Source organism: Trachypithecus francoisi, unplaced genomic scaffold (genome assembly GCF_009764315.1).
Source record: "Trachypithecus francoisi isolate TF-2019V2 unplaced genomic scaffold, Tfra_2.0 Lachesis_group10, whole genome shotgun sequence".
Lineage (NCBI taxonomy): Eukaryota > Metazoa > Chordata > Mammalia > Primates > Cercopithecidae > Trachypithecus > Trachypithecus francoisi.
The window spans coordinates 33,633,113-33,656,360 of NW_022681455.1; the positions used below are offsets into that span (position 1 = coordinate 33,633,113).

The 23,248-nt window shown below is 47.6% G+C and overlaps 1 protein-coding gene across 1 annotated transcript; it reads right to left on the reverse strand.

Moving 5' to 3' along the window:
* Positions 1-961: 961 nt before the first annotated feature.
* Positions 962-15,002, reverse strand: LOC117087059 (ubiquinol-cytochrome-c reductase complex assembly factor 2). The gene is made up of 4 exons (XM_033216822.1): positions 14,805-15,002; positions 4,760-4,834; positions 3,855-3,924; positions 962-1,144 (listed from the first exon to the last, which is right to left on the reverse strand). Exons 1-4 carry the CDS (start codon positions 14,940-14,942, stop codon positions 1,047-1,049), a joined length of 381 nt encoding a protein of 126 aa, XP_033072713.1. The 5' UTR covers positions 14,943-15,002; the 3' UTR covers positions 962-1,046.
* Positions 15,003-23,248: the final 8,246 nt, after the last annotated feature.

Sequence of the window (23,248 nt, forward strand, 5' to 3'; positions counted from 1 at the left end):
TGCTGGGATTACAGGCTTGAGCCACCGCGCCCGGCAGTGTAACTATTTTCTACTGCACTCCTGTCGATTTTATTTTATGCATTTCAGAACATCCTGAGGAGCCTAGACACAGATGAGGTTGAGAACCCATTTCTACTTTGTACCCACCAGGGGCGCTGTGGGCCCAGCCTGGTCCCTCACAGTTCCAGACAGAAGAATGCTGAACTAGGAAAGTGAATGTGTCTATCATTTCTACTTTGTACCCACCAGGGGCGCTGTGGGCCCAGCCTGGTCCCTCACAGTTCCAGACAGAAGAATGCTGAACTAGGAAAGTGAATGTGTCTATCAGGGAGAGCCAAAGTTCCGTGGAATAATGAGGTGACCCTGTGCATGTCCTCAGCCAACACGGCCTCTGACTTGTGGCCACCTACAGAACCTGCCCACAATGCTGAAGCCAACTGCAGCTGAGGCCCCGCCTGGCCAAGGCCTGTCTATAGCTTCCCTGTCCCTTAAGCCAACTGGGCAACGTGGGTTTTTGCAAGGTCAGGGACAGAGGCCTGAGGTTCGTCCTTCTCTGAGTCAGTGGGGATGAGGGCCAAGCAGGCTTTTTGCCTCTCTGGGCCTCACACTTCCCTGATGCTTTCTGTTTGCAACAGGATGCCCTTTTCAGTATTTACTGCTATTTTTGGCTTCTTCCCAGGAGCTCCTACAACAAAACAGAGCCTGAGTATCTTGCCAGGAGGCACCAGACCCCTGTCAGAGGGGCGGGGGCTCCTGTGGTCCTGCAGGAAGCACCTTGTGCCGAGGCCCCATTACCTTCCCTTGTCAGGCCCAGAGGGAAACCCGCATTTCCTCTCCCCAGATTTCCCTCCCCTGAGCAGCAGTCACAGCAGACAGCCCAATCGCCATCCCTTCTGAGGCTAAAACTTTCTTTAGAGCCTGCCTTTCTGGGAAGGCTAGAGGAGATTCCCAAACCGTAAGGTCACGGGAAAACTGGGGCAGTTTTATTGACGATGGCAATGTACACGACTCCACACCTAGATATGTGGGTGAGGTGAGGCCTGAGCTCAGGCCTTATGATCCTCCTCAGGACCCCTGGAGGAAAACTTCTCCTGCAGTTTCTTCCACATGCTTTTATCCATTCCCTTAAACTCTTCCAAGCTGTCTGCAAAAGGGAAAGACAAAAAGAGAGAGAGAAGTCTAAAACTTGATGACATAGATTGGACCCATGGGGCTTTCCCGACACAAGCATGCCTTGCTTTTCACACAGTGTGTTCCTGAAAAAGGGAAGTGTAGACCCAGCTTCTGAAGAGCAGATTAAACAGGGTAACAGAAGTGACCACTCGCGGTGACTGAGCACTGTGTGCCAGGCTATGTGCCCAGCATGCTCTCAGTGGTTTCCTGCCCTCTCCTCACCCTCGGCATCAAAGTGGGGTGTGCTGCTCGTTGCCCTGCTCCATATGAGGGCAAAGAAATGGCCCTGCGCTGTCTGCTGTGCAACCCACAGGCCCAGATGGTCCATCGCAAAATCTGGCCTGCTCCACACAGCCCTGTCTCGTTTTCAGGTGTGGAAACTGAGGCAGGAGGCGGTGAAGTAACTTGCTCAGTTTGCACAGCTGGGAAGTGGAGCAGGGATTTGAATCCTGGCGTGCAGGCCCAGCACATGCTGTGGAGTTAAGCAGGCACTGGGAGGGGGATGGACTTAGGCCTGAATCCCAGCCCATTGTCTCCCACTGTGGGTCCCCTCAAGCACATTACTCAACCCTCTATAGTTTGGGTTCCTCATCTGTAAAATGAAGATAAAAACATACATCTGCAGACAACTTGGGGAGAGATGAAAAAGAAAGAAAAAAAAAAACATGTACCTCAAAAGTTGTAAGGATTAAAGAAAATCATGAAAGTAACTTGCTTGGCACACAGCCTGCACTCAATGAAAAGGCAGCCATCTCCACCACAATGCGGGTGGGAGGGGCTCTTGTTTAAGAAAATAAACGTCCCCACACCCAGGAACCAAAGCAGGGTTTCTTGGCCTTGGCACTACCAACAATTTGGGCCAGATAATTTTTCATTGTGGGCTGGCCTGTGCATCACCGAAGGCTGTTTCGAAGCATCCCGGCCTCTACCTACTAATGCCAGTAGCACCGCTGCCCCCACCACCAGTTGTGACAACTAAAAATGTCTCCAGAGATTGCCACATGTCCCCTGGGGGGCAAAATCACCCCCAGTACGGAACCATTTTTCTGAAGTCTCTAGGGCTAATGTTCCATGAAATCTAATTTTATGTATATGTTAAATTTTAGATATTCTTATAATATTGTTTTGCTTGCCCGGCCTGAATTTTCATGTTAACAAAACTACTGGAGAAAAAAGAGTATCTTTTCTGACCAAAAAAGGTGACAGAAAAATGCCCCTGCTCTGGTGCTTTTCCAAAAGTCCACGTTTCCAGTATCCAGGTGGACACTGAGGGACACTGTCCATCTCCAAGCCCTGAGGCCTCCCTTAGGCGCTTTCCATGACACCAGTCCTGGGGTGGACACACACGTGACCCAGAACACAGCACATTTCAGACTCGCCAGGCCCTCAAAGCCTCTCACTACAAAGTGCTGCAGGTCTTTTCTTGTCCTGTCAGAGGAAACATTTGGTAAGCTTACGCCACACAATTTGCAACAAAAATACGAGGCTTGCTGTGAAAACAAATTCTCAGCAAATTTCCTGGAACTAAACTCGCAGCCAGAACAAGCTGCAGCGCAGACCAATGGTGGGACTAGCTCCTAGCCTTCGTTGCTGCCTGTTTTCCACTTGCAGAGGCTGCCCCGAGGTGAACAACATACAGGGCAGAGGCAGGGCCCCTGGAACTTATTTCCACCCTCACTTCAAGTTCAAACTTTGCTCAAACTTTGTGAGGGCCCAGGGCCCTCACAATAATGTGCATAAATGCTGCTAATTAGACGGACCCAGGGATAGAAGAGTAAATTTACACATTAAAAAAATTGCCAATAAAGTGATTTTGCCTGGCCAAAATATCTTCACCCCTTTCCCAGAGAGTACTGGAATAAAAACAGGGTTAGAGTTGACATGTAATAGCAGGTGACACCACCAGGTTTTAATCTCAGAAGATGGTTTTCTAGAAGCCCAAATCCTCAAAACTAAGTTGCTGAAGGCTGCCAGAAGAAGAGGAAAGACATATTTCTAGAATACCAGAAGGAAATGTGTCAGGGCCATGCCCTTCCAGAAAAGGTTAACCTATTTTTGTATATAATATACTTGGCAACAAAAATAGTAATTTTCCAGTACCTGCCTACTTCAGCCATGGCTCTCTGGCCCCCCTCCTTAGGGACAATGGAGATAGGGAACTAAGGAAAGGACAGGCTTGGCAGGATGTTTCCTTTCTTGTTAATCAGAGTCTACCAATGACTCTAAAACATACCTAAACTCATATCTAACCCACAGACCACGTCCCCTGGGTCAGATAACTCTTAGGCGGATATCCCCAAACACATTTATTGAATGGCTTTTTGTTTTAATTAAAACTTTCATTGTTTATAAAGCCCCCTTAGGACCATAAAAATAAAATTATTTTCCTTCCATCCTGATTTCAACTACTTCCATTTGGCAAATATGTATTCCCCTGTTCCCTGCTGCCCGGCCTTGAATTTAAAAGCACTAAAGATAGATTTTCTTTTTTAAATAACGCCTTTGACCTTCTCCACAGTATATGGTCAAAATGCATGAGCCCTGTAGCTTCAGAATTTCCTCTGGGCGGTTCTACAAGACTTTCCATCAGGCAAAGCTGTCTTCTTAGACAATTCCCCTTGGCCACTCAAACTCAGAGTCATTTGCAAACCAATGAGAAAAGGCAGCTGTGCTTTCATTACCTGTGGACAGGATCAGCTTGTACTCTTCCAACGACAGGCCACTGAAGCTGGTGTCTCTGGGGCGAGGGTACTGCTCACCGGGGCAGAGAGGAAGTGAAGGGAGGGGAACGATCAGTACACAAGCCCTGCTCTCTGACTGCATTTCATCTGGGCCCTGGGCAACCAGAGGCCAGGCCTAGCAAGAAGAGCAGCGCCACCTTGAGGTTAAGACTTGGCCTTACAAGAACCAGTCCAGTCTCCAGGAGGCAGCTCCAACTTTAATGGACCCATGGAGTCCTCCCTGGAAAACGCAGGTATGGGTGGGGCCCCTGATTTGCTTTTCTAACCAGCTCCCAGGTGATGCCCATGCTGCTGCTCATGGATCACATGTTAGTAGGGAGGATTTAGAAAAAATCCATCTTCCACATAAGCATATGGCCACATGTTTGTGGAGTTACTGAACACATTTTTCAAGTACGGGAAAAACTACTCTAAATGGAATTTGACAGTAATCATGTTGGTGCCCAGCTCCGGAAAGGACAGCACTTTCCCAATCATCCCACCTTTATCACCAGAGTGTGGGGAGGTGTCAGTTCCATCAGAGTGAATGGGAAAATAGGTATAAATCCAACGGCTGTCAGACACTCCCAGGAGCACACACTGGCATATCAAATACATGGCTTCTATTCATAATTGGTTTTCTTTGTTTCTTCCCTTTTCCCTGTATTCACAATTTTATACAGCTTTTATTTAAGTGGCGTAAAGGCCTCTACCAGGCACCTCTGTTGGCTTGGTTGAAATTACTGGTTTCATTTGAAAGCAGCAAAGCCAATTCTTTACAAAACATTACATAGTCAGATTTTCACTCATTCTTATTAGTTGTCCTGTCAGAAAGCTGGGGATATAAAAGACTGTGGCCCACTCACCTTGTGTTTGTAGTAGTTTGAATGGAGTCGCGCTAAGCTCTCGTACATCTGATCACAGGCCTCAGGCTCTGCAACCTGAAAAGCAAAGAACCCCCAAGGAGGTAAGCAAAGGAGTCCTGCCTCCCACAGTGTCTGTACCTTGAGGAAAGACCATACTTAATAAGGCATTCACAGGAAGCAGGCCTGCAGCTAGCATTGGCTTCTCCACTCTGCGGGAAGCAAACCTGGACTATAGTTCTGCTATTAGAAACTACTTTTTGGAGGCATAGCTCTGCCTCATCAACTCCCCAACCTGCAGAAAAATCAGATTAATCAGTAAACAAGCATTTGTTGAGCATCTGTGACTTGTGAGCCACGACACCAGCTGCAGTGGGAGATGCCACAATAGAAATGTAAGGTTGGAAAGGCATGCCTAACAAAGGGGGTGCTGGGCAGAGTGGGCTACAGGGACTCAGTGGGGGAGTCCCCACACGCTCAAGTGGTCAGTGCATGATGGAAGTGAGACGACGCTAGCTTCTGAAAGAAGCACAGGGGTCAGCAAGCAGAAGGGAGAAGGGCAGGCCTTCCTGGGGGAGGAGACGCTGTCAGCAAGGAAGAGGACGCAGGAATCCTCTGGGATGCTTCAGGCCAGACCAGTAGATTCCTTTTTTTTCTCTTTTCTTTTTTTGAGACAGAGTCTTACTCTATTGCCCAGGCTAGAGTGCAGCGGCACAATCTTGGCTCACTGCAACCTCCGCCTCCTGGGTTCAAGCAATTCTCCAGCCTCAGCCTCCCGAGTAGCTGGGATTAAAGGCATGTGCCACCACACCCAGCTAATTTTTGTATTTTTTAGTAGAGACAGGGTTTCACCATGTTGGCCAGGCTGGTTTCGAACTCCTGACCTCAAGTGATCCGCCTGCCTCAGCCTCCCAGTGCTGGGGTTACAGGCGTGAGCCACCATGCCCAGCCTCAGACCAACAGAATCTTTTAGCAAAGGCAAAAAAAAAAAAAACCCAAAAAAATCACCTGAGTTTTCATCTGTGATAAGTGGGGAGCTGCTGAAACTCTACAAGGGAAGAAACATGAAGGTGGCAACATTTAAGATAAAATGGGCAAACTGAGGAGAACCAAGATAGGACCACAGTTAGGTCCTGCTAGAAAGGAGATGGCCCAGAACCCTGAGGCGTTGCCATAGAAAGGAGGATATAAGTAAATTATCTGGTGCCAGAGACAACGATGCCCCTGATGGGCATTCTCTGGAAGACGCAGCATACAGAGGAGGCGTGGTCAGGAAGACAGGCAGCATACAGAGGAGGCGTGGTCAGGAAGACAGGCAGCATACAGAGGAGGCGTGGTCAGGAAGACAGGCAGCACACAGAGGAGGCGTGGTCAGGAAGACAGGCAGCACACAGAGGAGGCGTGGTCTCTTCCCTCTTACTTCTTTGAACTTTCCCTTTATTCTGTCCTTGCTATTACTTATGTATAATTCTTTAAATTTTTCTGCCAAGAATTTTGAAAAGCTCCCCAGAACAAAACTTTCTCTTTTACATTTTTTTCCCCAAAAATTCAAATGATGGATTTTTTCCTAACTTAAATCCTTCCTTGGAGAAGGCAGAGCATAAATAAATCAGTAGTAAAGGAGTTTAATAGGCAGCTCCACTGCTGCCTCTCTGTGCATGTCAAATGAGGTCCCTACTTTACAGCAAACAAAAAAGACAATCCATCATTTAGTTCTACCTGACCCATTCCTGAGTTCAGGCTACTCATCATGAGAACAGCTAGATACATCAGAAGAGGAAGGATTATGGCCTGAAGAGGTGGCCAGTGTTTGCTGAATAATAATCAAAGTCATTATCTGAGTGGACAGAATGAATGGAAAAGGATGAGGCTGGTGCCTCCCTGCTGCCAGTCAGCTCTTCCAGGGAAAGTCCCACTAGAATGGAATTCTGCACACATCTGGATGAACACATCTGGAACATTTCTTCAGCAGGGCATGCATAGCCAAAAGCTAATGCTGGAGTGCAGTGGCGCGATCTCGGCTCACTGCAACCTCTGCCTCCCAGGTTCAAGTGATTCTCCTGCCTCAGCCTCCCAAGTAGCTAGGGTTACAAGCACCCACCACTACACCCAGTTAATAAAGGTGCCAGTTTATCTTTCTCTGTTATCTGTACATACATATCTTTCTTCTGATCCACTTGAAAGTAGGAGCATAATGCCCCTTCACCCCATAATATTTCAGTGTGCATTTCCTAAGAACAAGAACATTCTCTTATATAACCACAGTTCAATGATCAAATTCAGGCCACTTAACATCGATACAACACTATTATTTAATGCACAGTCCATATTCCAATTCTGTCAATTGTCTCAATAATAATCTAAGGAAAAACAGGATGTCCTGCTGCATTTAACAGTCATGTATCTTTTAGTCTCTTTTAATCCGGGACAGTTCCTCGGCCTTCGTCTTTCATGCATTGAACATTTTTGAAGCATACTGGCCAACTTAACCTTTCTTTTAAAAGAAAATATAATAATAGCCCCTACTTCCCAGGGTGGTGTGAGGATAAATGAGGTAATGCTTGGGCTGCTCTGAATTCCAGGCCTGGAACACCGATAAATATGAGTGACTAGTTTTTCTTACAGTTATTAGTAGTAAAGAGTTGCAGTAAACACAGGCCCCTGTCTCACAAAGTAACAGGGGAAAGGACAGAACAGTTTAGGACCACCCTGGTGAGAGTGGAACGAAGGGGCATGTATGAGGTGCTATGGGCCTGCAGGGCCAGGCAGGAAGTGCTGGAGAACGAGCAGCTGATGATGGGTGCATGTACCACCAAGGGAGTGGGGGCGCTCCAGGCACAGGACCAGGTGGAGCCCGTGCCCAGGGAATGGGTCAGCATGTTATCAGTGGATCAGCATGGTGTGCACCGCAGACGGTGGCGCTGGAAACGGAAGTGAGGACTGATGAGAAACTGCTGAGGCTTCACTCCTGACTGACGCTGGTGGCTCTCAGCGGTCACTGAGCACTCCATGGTCTGCCGAGAGAGCAGCTGTTTGCTGCACCCGGTCTTCACCTGATGGCCGCTTATCTGGACCTTCCCATCCTGCCACCATCCCCACCACTTTCCCAACTAAGCTCTTAGGAAAGGAGTCCACATGCTGATTTGCCTTCCTCCCATAGCCTCTGCCTCTCTCCTGGGCTCCTAACATTGCTTCCTGATAAACCTGCATTCCAACCAGATCCGCACCCTCAAACACCTTGTCAACTCAAGTTCCCTTCCTGCTCCAACTTCTCTAACAGTGAGAAGTCACCAGTAGGCTGCTCAGCAACCTTTATCATACCCTCAAGCATGTGTGGTATAAGGTGCTGTCCTTCCTTGCCACCTAGTCCCATCTCTGATGGGCAGCAGCATAGACAGGAGGGGCACGGGGGGCGGGTCACCCTTGCAGAGTGCTGCTCCTGTAAGAGCAAAGTGCACAAAGTCTAAGTGCAAAAAGCAAAGTGACCCTCAGGTACTCTCACTTTTTAAGCTTCCTCTGTGTGAAAGAGACAGTCTCCTAGAGAGTTCCCAGAATTCCTGGACTCAATTGTAATCCGAGAAAGAAAACCAAACACCTGAGTCCTAAAACAGACTTGCCATCCAGTTTCCTGTCTGAGGTCAGAAGGTGTCTGAGGCTGTAAAAGTAGCTCACTGGAGGTGACAGGAGTTTGAGATATACCCATTTCTAGCAAGTTCTTACTGCCTGAGGAGTGATGAGGCCTTGATCAATGCTGGGTTCCTAGCCACAGATAACTCAAACTCAGCAATTAAAAAAGTCATCCTTAAAAGGATGTCAGTGGAGACATCTGTCAAATTCCAGAAGCCTCACCATGTTCCTATAGCTTACATTTTATTCACAGACTCCAGCACTAACATTCCTGAGTTCTGAAATGCAGTTTTTCTGATGAAATGGACTGTGCATTTTTAGAAATATTCTTAATACAAGCTTTAAATTACCTGATTTTGCATTCACACCTAATGAGATCATGGACTAAAAGTTTTAGGACTAATAGCAGTGCTGGGTTTGAAAAAGGCAGCAGTGGGGACATTATGAAAAATTCAACACTGTTCCCCAAATGTGAATAAAATAGATGTTCATCTGACGAGTGTCCTTTATAGCTCTATTTTCGCATTTCTCCTGCTCAGTCGTCAGTAAATTTCTCTTTACCATATTAAACTTTTATACATACAAATCTACATTGGTGCCGCAGGCAGTGATTTCGATTTTCCAAATTGAATTTTCGGTGGTGACAGCAATTGGTACAGCGGCCCCTAGTCTAGTCACACAAAGGGATGCATAAGCACTTTTGGGAAAGGGTGTTGCAAATTGCTTTGCTAATTAAGGTAGAGCTGGATTGAGTCCAAGAGGATCTATAAAAAAAGGCTTTCAAGACTTGGTAATGAACTTCTGAAATGAGTTCATTCTGTTATGGGAGCCTATTCCCTTCAATTGAGTTGAAAATGTGTTTCTTGAGCATCTACTATAGAGAGAGTGCCCCACTAGGGGACTGTGAGGGGCCATAAAGAAGAAGACCCAGGCCGGCTGTGGAGAAGCTGGCAGGCACACTGCAGAGACAAGATACACATGAATTAGAAACCAACCCTGCCCGGGGCAGCATGCGAGAGCCAGAGCTGTGAAGCACGGGCCGCTGCAGGAGACCCGAGGTGGGAGCTGGGCACCAGGCTGTGCTGACGGGGAGGTATGGCAAGGAAGGGCTAAGTTTCACTGCAGCGACAGTGCACAGAGTGAGGAGTGGCGACCTGGGCATGAGTGACACAGGGACCAGAAATGACTGGGAGGATGAAGCATGAAGAGGCACAAGACAAGGGTGTTTTAGGCAGGCAGAGCTTTTAAGGGGAACCCAGGGAGGGCTCCAAGAGCCTGGGAAGCCACCAAATGCTTGACAAACTCTGTGTTTGGGTTTTTGGGGATTGTAGGGGTACGGTGATCCACAGTGCACTTAAGTCTCAAAGGACCAAAATCGCTTGTACCATGGACAGTTTGGGAGACCATGAGAAGACACCCTTGCTGAGCCTGGGGCTCCTGTTAGGGTGGTGAGAGGCAAGGCTGGAAACACAGGCTGGGACCACGGATCAGAGGCGTTGCAGGTCTCACAAAATTGCCTGCTACCTGTCCAGGAGGCAAGAGGCAGACCCCAGAGATCTTTGAATAAAGTAGGGACCTACCAAAAGTGGCTAAGAATTTATCCCTTCAGGAGGAGGACTGCAGCTTTACATATGCAGACATAAACGCCACCCCTTGGTGTGAATACTACCCTAGCTCACACCGGCGCCATTCAGAATTGGAAGAGAAAAAAAGATGGAGATGTTTGCATTCCGTCTTAGAGATGCTTCTCCTTACAACTCCAGGTTTTAGATGGGCTCAATATGTAACTAAAAATAGGATAATCTGTTCTTAGGACACTCTTCAAAAACCTGACTTCAGGAGGCTCACAAGTGGGGGTGAACAACGTTGAGATGGCTTCACCGTGGCCAACATATGCCAGGTGGCTTGGGAGCTAGCTCCCTGCCATGCTGAGGAATGCCAAGGACCAGGCCTCAACTGGATGATTGACAAAACAGAATCATAAAAAAACCTTTGAATTATCCTCTGAGAAGGTGGAAATATCATTTACATTATTAGAAACTCAAGAAAAAGTTTAACTTCTTTCAAACTGGGCCAATATTATTATACTTAAACTTGGATACAATACAATTAGAACTCCCTGGTGGGGGAGCACCTTTCTGGGCAGCAGCTCTTCCAGGCCGCCCCTTAGAGTTGCAACTCATGCTACATAAGTGGGTGCTGGTGTGCAGTCCGGGATCTTTTAGGAAGCACCTAATGAACTCATTAGAAAGATCTGCTCCTTTCCCTGTTGTTAAGTCAACAATTACAGTTGTTGTGCCACCTTCCCCCACGTTGCAATTTTTTTATTAATCTCTCAGCGCTGTAGGAAACACGTGTTCTTAGACAAACTGTATTCAAAAGGGGCAAAGCCCATAAACACTGACTTTTTAAAACTACACAATAGGATATGGGGTGTAAGAGGAGTTACGTGTGTTCCTGCTCCCACCACCACCTCCCTGCTTGGTGGGTTTAGGACTCCCCAGAGGGCAATTTGAGGTGGAATAAATGGAGGCAGTAGTTTTTGTACTCTGGTTTTGAGTATGAATTATTAATTTGCCCTTTAGTTAACCCAGCTTTTCTCTGCTTGGTGTCCCACCCAGGACCATCTTTCTTCCCATCTGGACTGGTAGTGGCTGGGGCAAAGAATAGATGGGTAAACACAGGGAGTTCCATTTGCTGCTCAAACTATCTATGGCCCAAAAAGGTTTGAACAGGCAGCCAGGGGAAGGAAGTGGTGTGATGTTCATGGAAAAAGAGGTTGTTCTAACAATAACTTGGAACAGCAGCTGAGGAAAGGCCAGGCACCCAGGAGACAATGCACACTAGGGCCAGGAAGGCTGGGTATGTTTCTCACTTGGCTTGTCTCTTATGGCTAGAGAACCCCCAGAGTGTTGTCTTGTTTTTCTGATTCGTTTCCTCATCTGTAAAATGGGAACAGTAATGGCTACCACTCAGCTGCACTAAGGATTAAATGAGATCATGCCGGCAAAGGTGTGCTGTGCACCTTTCTGGGTGATCATTAGGACGAAGGAAGCCAAGAGGCTGAGAGGAGGACTGACTGCCTCTCTCCTCTACAGGAATGGAAAGACGGCCTGAACAGAGCTACTTTCCCCTCCAGTCCTGTCTTCTGGCAACCAGCATAACCAAGGAGGAGCTCCATACTAGTCAGTCAACTGGATCTAATCCCCACCTCCTGCTGCCAGTTTAATGAACAGCCTACCAGAATCACCTTCTTTCTCAAGGTCTTTATAAATGATCTGGGGGTGTCAGTAGGAGTGACTCACAGTAGTGTTTTCAATTCCAGCAAGGAATTGTGCCCTTCAAAAATTACCACAAAGATTTACTAAGCCCAGGTGCATTCTCAGGTGACATTAGGATGAGGTACCGCAACAGTGGTCCTGAGTAATGCTCCTGCTGCCATCGTGATGCACTGGTTCACTCTACCAGGAATGCATTCATCAGCTGCTACAGAATCCGCAACAGAGCCATGACTTCCATCTGCAGCTGGGACTCAAACCTGTGTGGGCCTTTGACTGCTCAGGAACAATTTCCCTAGGTGATAACAACTCCAAAAGAGAAAACTCTTTCCTCCTTTGCTGGCTCCTCTTACACTAACAATCAAGAAAGTGAATGTAATGCTCTCTCACCTCCCCAAAGATGGAGCCTCTGACTGCCCAAACTGTAAGCTCCTCGGTGGTGAGGGCCAGGTTATGGCCTTCTTCCATAGATCCCGCAATTTCCCAAACATGGTAAGCTCTCAAATCAGTTCTCCCCACTCAGAACACACAAATATTCCTTTCTCATTCTTCACAACTTCTCTTTGTCTAGTTCTGCTACATCTGAAACTATATTCAGACAATTGTCTCATGAGCCACAACCAATTATTTACTTATCCATTCAGACATTTACTGAGTGTTTTTTATGGGCCAAGAACTATGCTAGACACTGGTAGGGGAGAGGGGGAAAGATAAAAATGGCATCATCTCTATTTTCAGGGAGCTCATACTAAAAATATGCAGGGAGTACAGCTTTAGGAAGTTCACGGGGTTTGTAGAATTGGGACTAGATAAGATTCTTGCCTTAAAGATCTTTACACTTTGGGCCAGTGAAGACCACCATGAACAATGGGAGGGCCCTGGGTATCGTATAACCTGGGCCAGACACTCCCCAGGCTGTCAGCCAATCAGCAGTCCAGTCACAATGATGCCACTGGGCGTGCTCCTGCTCCTTTAGGTGGGCGGGCTTGGCTCTGTTTTGGGCTAAGCTGCAAAAAAAAAAAAAAAAAAAAGACCATGTTCCTTCTTTGACAGGTCTTGGCCAAGTTTCACAAGTCATTTCTTCAGACTGTGTGTGTATGTATCTCATTTCATTTCTGGTCTCTTGCCCGAGCCCCAAGCTCAAATACAGCACGCCTACTTGACATTGCCACTAGGAAATCAGTGTACTTGGCATCTCAGGTTTAACCTGCTTAACACCGAACTCAAGATATTCTTCCTACACTTCACCTATTCCTGCCTCAGTAAATGGCACCATCTTAGACCTACATGCTCAGGCCAGAAAAAATCTAGGTGCTATCTTTGGTTCCTCTCTTTTCCTTTATCCCACATCCCACATATCAGCAAGTCCTGCTGACTCAACCTGCGCATAACCTGAATCCAGCCACTCCCATCTTCTGTGCTGCCATCCTCATCCAAGCCCCCAATCATCGCTTGCTTATAGTACCATAATCGGCTTCTCTCCAGCCTCCTTTTTTGTTATTGCCCCCTATAGCCCACTCACCACATAGAACCAGAATAGTCTTTAAAAAAGTAAATTAGGGCACATCAGTCCCCTCACTAAACATCCCCAGTGTCTTCTCACTTGCCTTACAATGAGGTCTAACAGCTAATCAGAGCAGATAATATCCTGCTGTGCCTGGCTCCTGACCTCCACCTTAGCAAACTCCACCTTACACACTACCCTGCAGCCATTCTGGCTTTCTTTCGGTCCTCCAACATGTCAATCTGCCTCCTGCCTCTGGGCATGTGCAGTGTCTGGAATGTCCTTCCCACCAAGTGTACATGGCTGGCTCATCCTCTTGCCTTAGGTCTCACCTATGTGTCATCTCCTCAGAAAGACCCGACTAATATTACCCTTTTATCATGCTACCCTATTTTGTGCTGATCACAGTACTTATCTGTCTTACGTAGACCTACTTGTTTATTGTGTCCTGAACTACAATGTAAAACTTCATGCGGGCAGGACTTCACCTGTTTAACACTGCTGTTTCCCTAGCACCGCTCCAGGCATATGGTAGGTGCTCAATAAATACGAGCTAATATGAACGAATGAATCGCAGAGCTGCAGCGCCAACCTGGAGGACAGCAAGAATGTAGGCCTACTACTCACACACAGCTACGAGCTGAGGACCCAAACCTGCTGCACAGGCTTACAGGGGCTCAGGAAGAACGCAAACGCTTAGCGGGGACCTGTAGAGTGAACTGGGGATTAGCTCAGTCAATACATAACACTGCGGCCGGGCGCGGTGGCTCAAGCCTGTAATCCCAGTACTTTGGGAGGCCGAGACGGGCGGATCACGAGGTCAGGAGATCGAGACCATCCTGGCTAACACAGTGAAACCCCGTCTCTACTAAAAAATACAAAAATCTAGCCGGGTGAGGTGGCGGGCACCTGTAGTCCCAGCTACTCGGGAGGCTGAGGCAGGAGAATGGCGTAAACCCGGGGGGCGGAGCTTGCAGTGAGCTGAGATCCGGCCACTGCACTCCAGCCTGGGCGACAGAGCAAGACTCCGTCTCAAAAAAAAAAAAAAAAAAAAAAAAATAACACTGCGAGATAATGAGATAACGTTACCGTGACATGGGAGCAAAAAGCTGAGGCTGTCACCAGTTGCCACTGGTGTTGTGATCTCAACTGTCTGCACCTTAAATCACCAAGAGAGCTTTTAAAACAATGAGGTCAAGATCCCACCCCTAGAGATTCTGTATCTTAAGTTTTTGTTTGTTTTTTGATTTGCAGAGACGGAGTCCCACTATGTCGCCCAGGCTGACCTTCTGGGCTCAAGCGATCCTCCCGCCTCCGCCTCTCAGAGTGCTGGGATTATAAGTGTGAACCACCGCGCCCGGACCATTTGGAATTTTAAAAAAGCTTCCTCGGCAATTCCCGGCCCATTTGGAATTTTAAAAAAGCTTCCTCGGTAATTCCAAGGTGCAGCCGGGGGAGAGCGCTGAGTAGAAAGGGCGTCGCTCTCAGTAGCTCCCTGGGGAGAAACGGGGGTCCGCGCTCACGTGCGGCCTGGAAAGAGGACGCGCGCATGCGCAGATCCCGCTGCTAGCGCGCTAGTTGGCCCCGCCCCTGCCTCATCTTTTCCTCCCCTCGTCCCAGCCGCCTCCCCGCCGGTCACCTGGGTATTCTCTCCCTCCCGAAAGGCCTGTGCTACCCGCTGTCGCAGGTAAGCGCCCAAGTCCCGGCCCCGTTTGGTCTCGTCCACTGGCCATTCCTCACAGAGCTTAAGAAAACGCCGGTACCGGCTGGCCGCCATTTTGGGCCCCGTGCGTTCCCGCCTTAGGGGGAGGAGTCGGCGCCAATGGATGGTGCTTGCGCACTAAGTGTCGCCGCCTTAGGAGTGGGGCGGGAGGCCGAAGTGGGCATGCGCGACTTTGCAGGCGCCCGGTTACTCTCCGGGTAGGGGCGCTGCTCGCCTTTCTCTGCAAAGCGAGCTAATTCAGTCGCCGTCCTCCTGGAACCGGCCCAGCTCCCAGAGGCAAGGCGGACGTGGAGTACCTCAGGGACAGCTTTGCTTCTCTTTTTCAATGACTGCACAAGCTTGAGACTAAAAAACCCTCCTCCGAGGCCTCTGCTGTTTTGCATAAACCAATACATTTGCATGTAAATACAGGTTACTGGATGAAGATGTGTTTCAACGTTGTTCGTGTGTGCCCCTGTACCTGTCACTATCCCTTGGTACTCTGCCGCAGTTCCTTCTTTAGTGCTTCCTAGTTCTTGTTCCTCTCTGCCCAGTCCCTGCTAGTATCCCTTCTGTTCCCCGCTTCCTACCCCTCATAAGCCAGACATTTTTCTCTGGGAGGCCCAAGTTTTCTAGAATGAGCAGTGCGAACTGGGTTGATTCAGAAAAACTTTTTTTTTTTTAAACAATTTATTATTTTGTATTGTGGTAAAATACACATAACAAAATTTACTATCGTAACCATTTTGTTTTAGACAAGGTCTTGCTATGTGGCCCATGCTGGTCCCAAACTCCTGGGCTCAAGTGGTCCTCCCACCTTGGCCTCCCAAAGTGCTGGGATTACAGGTGTGAGCCACCACACCTGGCCTTAACCTTTTTTTTTTGAGATGGAGTCTTGCTCTGTCACCCAAGCTGGAGTGCAGTGAATGGCGCAACCTCTGCCTCCCAGGTTCAAGTGATTCTCCTGTCTCAGCCTCCGGAGTAACTGGGATTATAGGCGTCCGCCACCATGCCCGGCTATGTTTTGTATTTTTAGTGGGGACGGCGTTTTGCCATGTTGGCCAGACTGGTCTGGAACTCCCGACCTCAGGTGATCCGCCTGCCTTGGCCTCCGAAAGTGCTGGGATTACAGGAGTGAGCCACGGTGCCCGGCCACCATTTTTAAGTGTACAGTTCATAGATATGAAATAGCACTGAATAATGTTGTGCAGCCATCACACCATCTCCCTAACTCTTGTAAAACTGAAACTCTATACTCATTGAACAGTAAATCCCCATTCCCTCCTCTCTCCCCAGCCCCTGGCAACGACCATTCTATTTTGTCTGTATGATTTTGACTACTCTAGGTACCTCATGTAAGTGGAATCCTGCAATATTTTTGCGACTGGCTTATTTTGCTTAGCATAATATCTTCACCTCAAGGTTCATTCATTTTGTAGTATATGTCAGAATTTCCTTCCTTTTTAAGGCTGAGTAATATTCCGTTGCATGTATGTGCTACATTTTGTTTATGCATACATTGATAGACACTTAGGTTGCCTCCATGTTTTAGCTCTTGTGAATAATGCTGCTATGAACATGGATGTACAGACATCTCAAGACTTGGCTTTCAACTCTTTTGGTATATACTCAGAAGTGGAATTGCTGGATCATATGGTAATTCTATTTTAAGTTTTTTGAGGAACTGCCATACTGTCTTCCACAGCAGCTGCACCATTTTACACTCCCACCACAAGGGTTCCAATTTCTCCACATCCTTACCAACATTTGTTATTTTCTGGTTTTTTGGTAGTAACCATCGTATTGGGTGAGGGCTGTATCTCAAGGTAGCTTTGACTTGTGTTTCTCTAATGATTAGTGATATTGAGTATCTTTTTATGTGCTTATCAGCCATTTGTATATCTTCAGAGAAATATCTATTCAAGTCCTTTACCTGTTTTTAATTGGGTTTTTGTTGTTGTTGTTGTTATTGAGTTTTAGGAGTTCTTTGTATATTCCAGATATTAATTCCTTGACAGCTATGTGATTTCAAAATATTTTCTCCCATTAAAATGTGTTTGTTTTACCAAGTCTTCTCTTATATATCTCTAGCTATGTCACCATGTGAACTGATTTTTGTTCTCAAAAGACTGTCCCACCATCTGCATTTTTCATAAGGAAGCCTCAGTGTATCTCTACTGTACTGTATTTAGCCAAGACCATCCAATGTGTACAAAACTTTGCTTCCTCCAAACCTTTTCCTTCTTGCCCTACCTACATTTTAAAGGTAAATCTAGGAGAGTCCTGCCTTCAAGAAGTTGACAGCCAAGTCTGGGAATGTGTACATAACCAGGACACAAAGTTACAGATGACAGGAGCTTTAACTGAAGTGTTAGACAATGCTAGAGAGTTTGGAGAAACACAGGTCTGCTGCTATTCAGGGGAGAGTGGGAGAAGATCGGGGATGGCTCCAAGAACAGCCAGAGGCAGGCCTGGGGTGGCAATGGGAAAGAGAGGGAGGAGTTTAATTTGAGGAAAGATCAGTGGGTGATTTTAACTGGAATGGCTTTCACTCTTCCGAAGATGTTAAGAGTAAACCGTTGAAGGAAAACCTCTGGGGACCAGAATGTGTGATGCCCGCCTGAGGTAAGGAGAGTTCAGGGGGAGTGGAAAATGAGGTGCCCAAGGGCACCTCCTCCAGAAAGCTCCCTTGATTAACCCCACCAGGTTCCCAGCCCAACAGTCCCTCCCTGCTCCATCCTCACCTCGTAGCCACATAGTTTTGATGACAGCCCTGAGGTATAAAGGACAAGAATCGTATCTATTATCGAAGTCCAGGCACCTAGGCTATGCTGGCTGCCCCGAAGTGCTCTCATAGCTGTGACTTTGAAGAGCACCTGGCTGGCCCACATCTGTCCTGGAAGGCAGGGCCAAGGCCCCTCTGTCTTAGGCAACCAAAAAGTAACATTAGGTGGCCGCGAATGGTTTTCATGCCGCTTGAAGTGCAAGGACAATGAGAGGTTGAGAAGAACGCTGGGCTCCAGAGGAAGCGCAAACAGATACTTCCTCTTAAAGTGCTCCCTTCCCCTGTACCCTAGCTTCTTCTCGCTCAGGCTGTGGTTGTCCCTGGTTCTGACTGCCCTGCCCACCTCTTTTCCTCCATATGGAGGCTTGTTTGGCATGGTGGCTAAGTAGTAGGGTTTTGGAGTCTGACAGACCTGGTTGGAATGTAGGCTTGCTCATTCATTCATTCATTCATTCATTCACTGATCTATAGCCCTAATCACTCTATCAGTATAATTTTCTGGGGCCCAGTGCAAAATGAAAATGTAAAGCCCTTTGTTAAAAAATTGTTAAGGCTAGGCATGGTGGCTTGCGCCTATAATCACAGCTACTTGGAGGCAGGAGGATCACTTGAGCCCAGGAATTCGAGACCAGCCTGGGCCACATAGCGAGACCCCCCCATCTCTCCAAAAAATTTAAAATATTAGCCGGATGTGGTGGTGCACACCTGTAGTCTTAGCTGTGTAGGAGGATGGCTTGACTGCTTTGAACCCAGGAGTCAGATGCTGTAGTGAGCTGTGATTACACCACTGCACTCTAGCCTGGGTGGCAGAGTGAGACCTTGTCTCTAAAAAAAATTGTTAAGAATTTCAAGACAGTAACAGCAGAGCATTAAAGCAAATGTAGCCCCTTCTGAGTGCGGGGCCCTGGGCGAGTGTGCAGGCCACACACCCATAAAGCTGGCCCTGAGTTCCTGTCATGTGGTGGACAAGACAAGTGAGGGCCCTGCCCCTATGGGGACAGACAGCAACCAAGCAAACATAATAATAGTAGTGCTCTTATAGCTCATTTGCTGAATGAACAAGATAATTTCAGATGTAATAAGTGCCAAGGAGAGATCAAGGCAGGGTACTGGGTCCACAATGATTGGATCAGGGGAGGGATCAGTGGTCTGGAGGCCATCCCTGAGCAACTTGTGAGTCACCTGAGGGGGCAGCCACGGGAAGATGGGCAAGAGAGGCTTCCAGGCACAGGGCAGCAAAGGCAAAGGTCTTCAGAGCAGCCAAACTCAGGTGGGTTATTTAATTACTGTAAGCCTCAGTTTCTTCATCTTAAAATGAGAACTATGGTGATAAATTAATACTATTTACTATGTGCCAGCACAATTTTTTTTAATTTTAATTTTTTATTTTATTTGTTCTTTTTTAGAGACAGGGTCTCAGTCTGTCACCCAGGCTGGAGTGTAGGAGCACAATCATAGCTCACTGTGGCCTCAAACTCCTGGGCTCAAGTGATCTTCCTGCTTCAGCCTCAGCCTCCTGAGTAGCTGGGACTACAGTTGGGCACCATGATGTCCAGTTAATTGTTTTATTTTTTGTGGAGATGGGGTCTCGCTATGTTGCCCAGGCTGATCTCAAATCCTGGATTCGAGTGATCCTCTGGCTTTGGCCTCCCAAAGTGTTGGGATTATAGGCATGAGCCGCTGTGCTCAGCCCAGGCACAATTCTAAATGCCTTACAGGTATGTACTCATTTAGTCCTCACAATGGCTCTCAGATTTATGTACCACTATTATCCTGCCATTTTTTACAAAAACTGAGGAAACTGAGGCACAGAGAGGATAAGGTCACCAGCTGGTAAGTTGCAGAACCAGGACTTGAGCCCAGGCTGGGTGACTCAGAGCCGTGCTCTTGGCCACTCCCCCAGGCACCTCTTCACGCCCCCTTGCAGCGTTATCATCGTAAACCATGTGCATGGTGTGTTTATATACCTGGTGTAGCCTTGGCCAGTTCTAGCACAAAGTAAGCCAACACATTGCAGTGGCTATCATTGATCATTTTCTAGGCCCCCTTTTCCTTTCCCTGTGCCCGTGGGTGGTTTCAGCCAGTCTGGACTCACCAGCTTGTCAATCACCCAGCGCCATTCCCAGCACATTAATGGGCACTGCCTGGAATGCAGCTCAGTGGTGCCAGCACCTTGGGGAGTTGATGACCATTTTAACACCCACCTGCTGGCTGTCACTCATTCCACACTGAATGCAGCCCCCTTGGCTCATTGAAAACCCCCACCAGGGCCTCACCTCCCAAGTCATCTGGAATGGGTATTTGGGCTTTATGGAGCCCTGATTGCTCTTTGTAGAAACTAGGCACCATCGGGGGAGGAGGGAGGAGGGAGGGAGCACTGCTGCAGTTTTTCAAGTTATAATGATCCCAGTAATCGAGACATGGAATTGCGCATTTAAATCGTTTGCAAGTAAAAAATATCGTTTTGTAATGCTGGTGTTAATAATGTAAACATTAAAAAGGAATTAAATACTTAGCTTGATTGTGGAGCACGACTGCCTGATTTTTCTTCTTTCACCTTATTCAACTGGAGGAAATGATTGGCTGCAGTACCCAGATATGTTACCCAAAAAGTGGGTCTGGACTTGCATCAGAATAGTGAGTCATTTCATGCCCTCTGTTAAAGGTAGCTGGAAGGGTCACTCTGGTAATAGACTGCTGCCTTATTCTGGAGGTGAGCTTTTTTTAAAGACATGTAAGTGTTTGAGGTGTGCTGGGATAGGCTCAGTGGGGACCTGAAGTACAGCTGAATATATCCAAAGCCCCTCAGTTCTGCTGAGATGCCTGTCATTTGCCCCAGGGATCTGCTGCCTCTCTGCATCTGTTCTGTAGTAGATGTCACCTGAGAGCAGCCTTCTGGAGCCTCATCTAAAGTAGCAGCCTCTTCTCTCTTGTTTGCTTTTGCCTCAAAGCACTGGTCACTGTTTGACAGCAGGGCCTGGTACCCAGTCATCTGTAAATATTTGTTGAGTAAAAGAATCTGAAGAGAATGAATGACCTGAGAATATAAGCTCAGGTGATCTGGTCCCCCTGTCCCCGGCCTCAGCCATTCCCCTTTAAGTTGCCCATCTTTGAGGGCTGGGGGAGAAAGGCTAAGGGAAATTGGGAGCAGGTAGATTTCCACATTTTGCTCTGGGATTTTTTTTTTTTAGAGTCTTGCACTTTTGCCCAGGCTGGAGTGCAGTGGCGCGATCTCAGTTCACTGCAATCTCTGTCTCCTGGGTTCAAGCGATTCTCCTGCCTCAGCCTTCTGAGTAACTGGGAATACAGATGTGCATCAGCATGCCGGCCAGTTTTTTTATTTTTAGCAGAGACGGGGTTTCACCGTGTTATCTAGGCTGGTCTTGAACTCCTGACCACAAGTGATCCACCCCCTCAGCCTCCTAAAGTGCTGGGATTACAGATGTGAGCCACTGCGCCTGTCTACTCTGGGATTGACTCTCAAACTTTCTGTCCCATTTCAGGGCAGTTTAGTAATGAAAGGGAGAAGTTCTGAGAGATGCATAATAAAAATGACCCGAGCCTGGCTGCAAGTCAGTCTGCCTGGCTGGTGCTCAACTCAGTGTTGTCCCAGGCTGCTTTTCCCCCTCCCTGCCTTCCTCCCCTCTAAATCTTGGCACCCACACTTTCATTTTGGTTCTTTTCCTCATCTTCTGTTTTATGCTTTTGGTCACAGAGGATGCAGATTTAAATCAAAAGTCAGGAGTTTAGATCATTTTGAAGAGCTGCTGATGAGTGGTCTTGCCTTGCCATTTGTTTTATTAGACTGCGTCCTGCCCTTTCCTGCGTAGTCTAAAAGCTCCTTGCAGCTGGGAAGAGTGATGGGGCTGCCAGGGTGCTGCCCAGAGGCCCAGGGCTTCCTGATGACATTGCATTATGGAAAAGCTGTAATAACATTCCACTGTTTAGCCTCCTCTTTAATCACACAGGGGACACTGGAGGGATGGGATGGGGGTGGGTATCTCCTGGGTTGCCCGTGCTCCACAGAGATGGAAAGGATCCATGTTTGCTCTTCCACATCTCCTATCTGGAGGACCAAGTTAGAGTTCCCATGGGACAGAAGAGGAAACTGAGGTAGGGGAGATGCTTGTGAAATCTTCCAGCACTTGGAGCACACTAACTGTATGAGGACATGGGCAGAGGAAGGATCTAGATCAGAACCTGCAGCCCTGGCACTGCCAGGCCCCTGCCATCCCCTTACGCTCTCCACTTGCTCTGTATGTCTCTGTTGCTCTCTCCTTAGGTCAGGTATCAACTTGACTTGAGGTTTATGGAGAAACAGGTTCTCATCAAACCTATTTCCTCTTTTTAGGCACACAGTTAATTATACGACATATCAGACCCCCTGGCATCTGGGTAGGGCCACATGGCTAGTTCTTGCCCATGGGATAGAATGTGCCTTCTCCCTGCTGTCTGACTTTTACCCATCAACAGCAGCCTTGTAGACTGTGTTTGAAGAGGGTGGTGTCACATGATGGAAAGAGTCTGGGTTCCTGAATGACTGTGTGGAGCAGGGGGTTCTCTGCTGACCACATTGGATTGTAATGTTTTGCTACTGATACTTGGGAATTGTTTGTTATAGCAGTTAGCCTAACTCCAACTAATACCTGTGTATTACTAATTCAATTAGTAATTGAATTAGTATTAGTTATTCAATTAGTAATTACTAATACCTGTGTACCTCGATTCAAAAAAGAAGAGGGCTCTTCCCTTACCCAGTTGGGTCAGGGAAGCCAGCCAACAGGCTCTTACAATCTTCCAGACAAGAGGGAGCCATAGAGGTAGAAGTTTCGGAGGTCCTTTTTAGTTTTCATGTTCTGGGGCTTCTCCATTTCCATCTTAATCTCTCAGTGCCCAAGTATATCACCCCCTTGTGGCCACCCCAAACCGTTACTTGCCATTCCCTGGCAGAATGCTTGATTCCCCTTTCTCATGCTTGTTGATCCTTTTCCTGGAACACCTGCCCCTCTTCATCACCTTTCAGACTTGACTCCCTTTCAAGTTGCAGCTCAAACACCACCTCCGCAATCACCCCGTGAGGCAGTGAGCCCTTGCTGCCGCTCCTCTCCGGGTAGCACTGCACAGCTGAGCAGATGGTCCTCATCCCCTCTTGAAGCGCCCGTGATATTTTCATAAGGAGGTCTGACTCCTCTGTTAAATTATGAGGTTCTTAGCAATAACGACATGATCCTCACACTTCCTTGTTTCCTATGTAGGCCTTAACACTGTGTTGTTTGTACTGGGCACTCAAGAAGGAAGAGAGGGAGTCAGGGAGGGAGGGAGGGAGTCAGGGATGGAGGGAGGGAGGACTGATTAATGAAATCACAAACAAATGAATGAGCTACTTAGTCAGATTTTCAAGGGCTTAGCACTGTGTTATATGTACCAGACACTCAGTAAATACTTGGTGAGAAGGAAGGAGGGAGGGAGGGAAGGAAGGAAGGAAAGAAGGACAGAGTAATGACATCACAAACGAACGATCTACTTGACTAGATTTTCAAGTGTTTCTGCCATCTGGGCTCATTCCATTTCTCTTCTACTACTTCCAACCACAAAA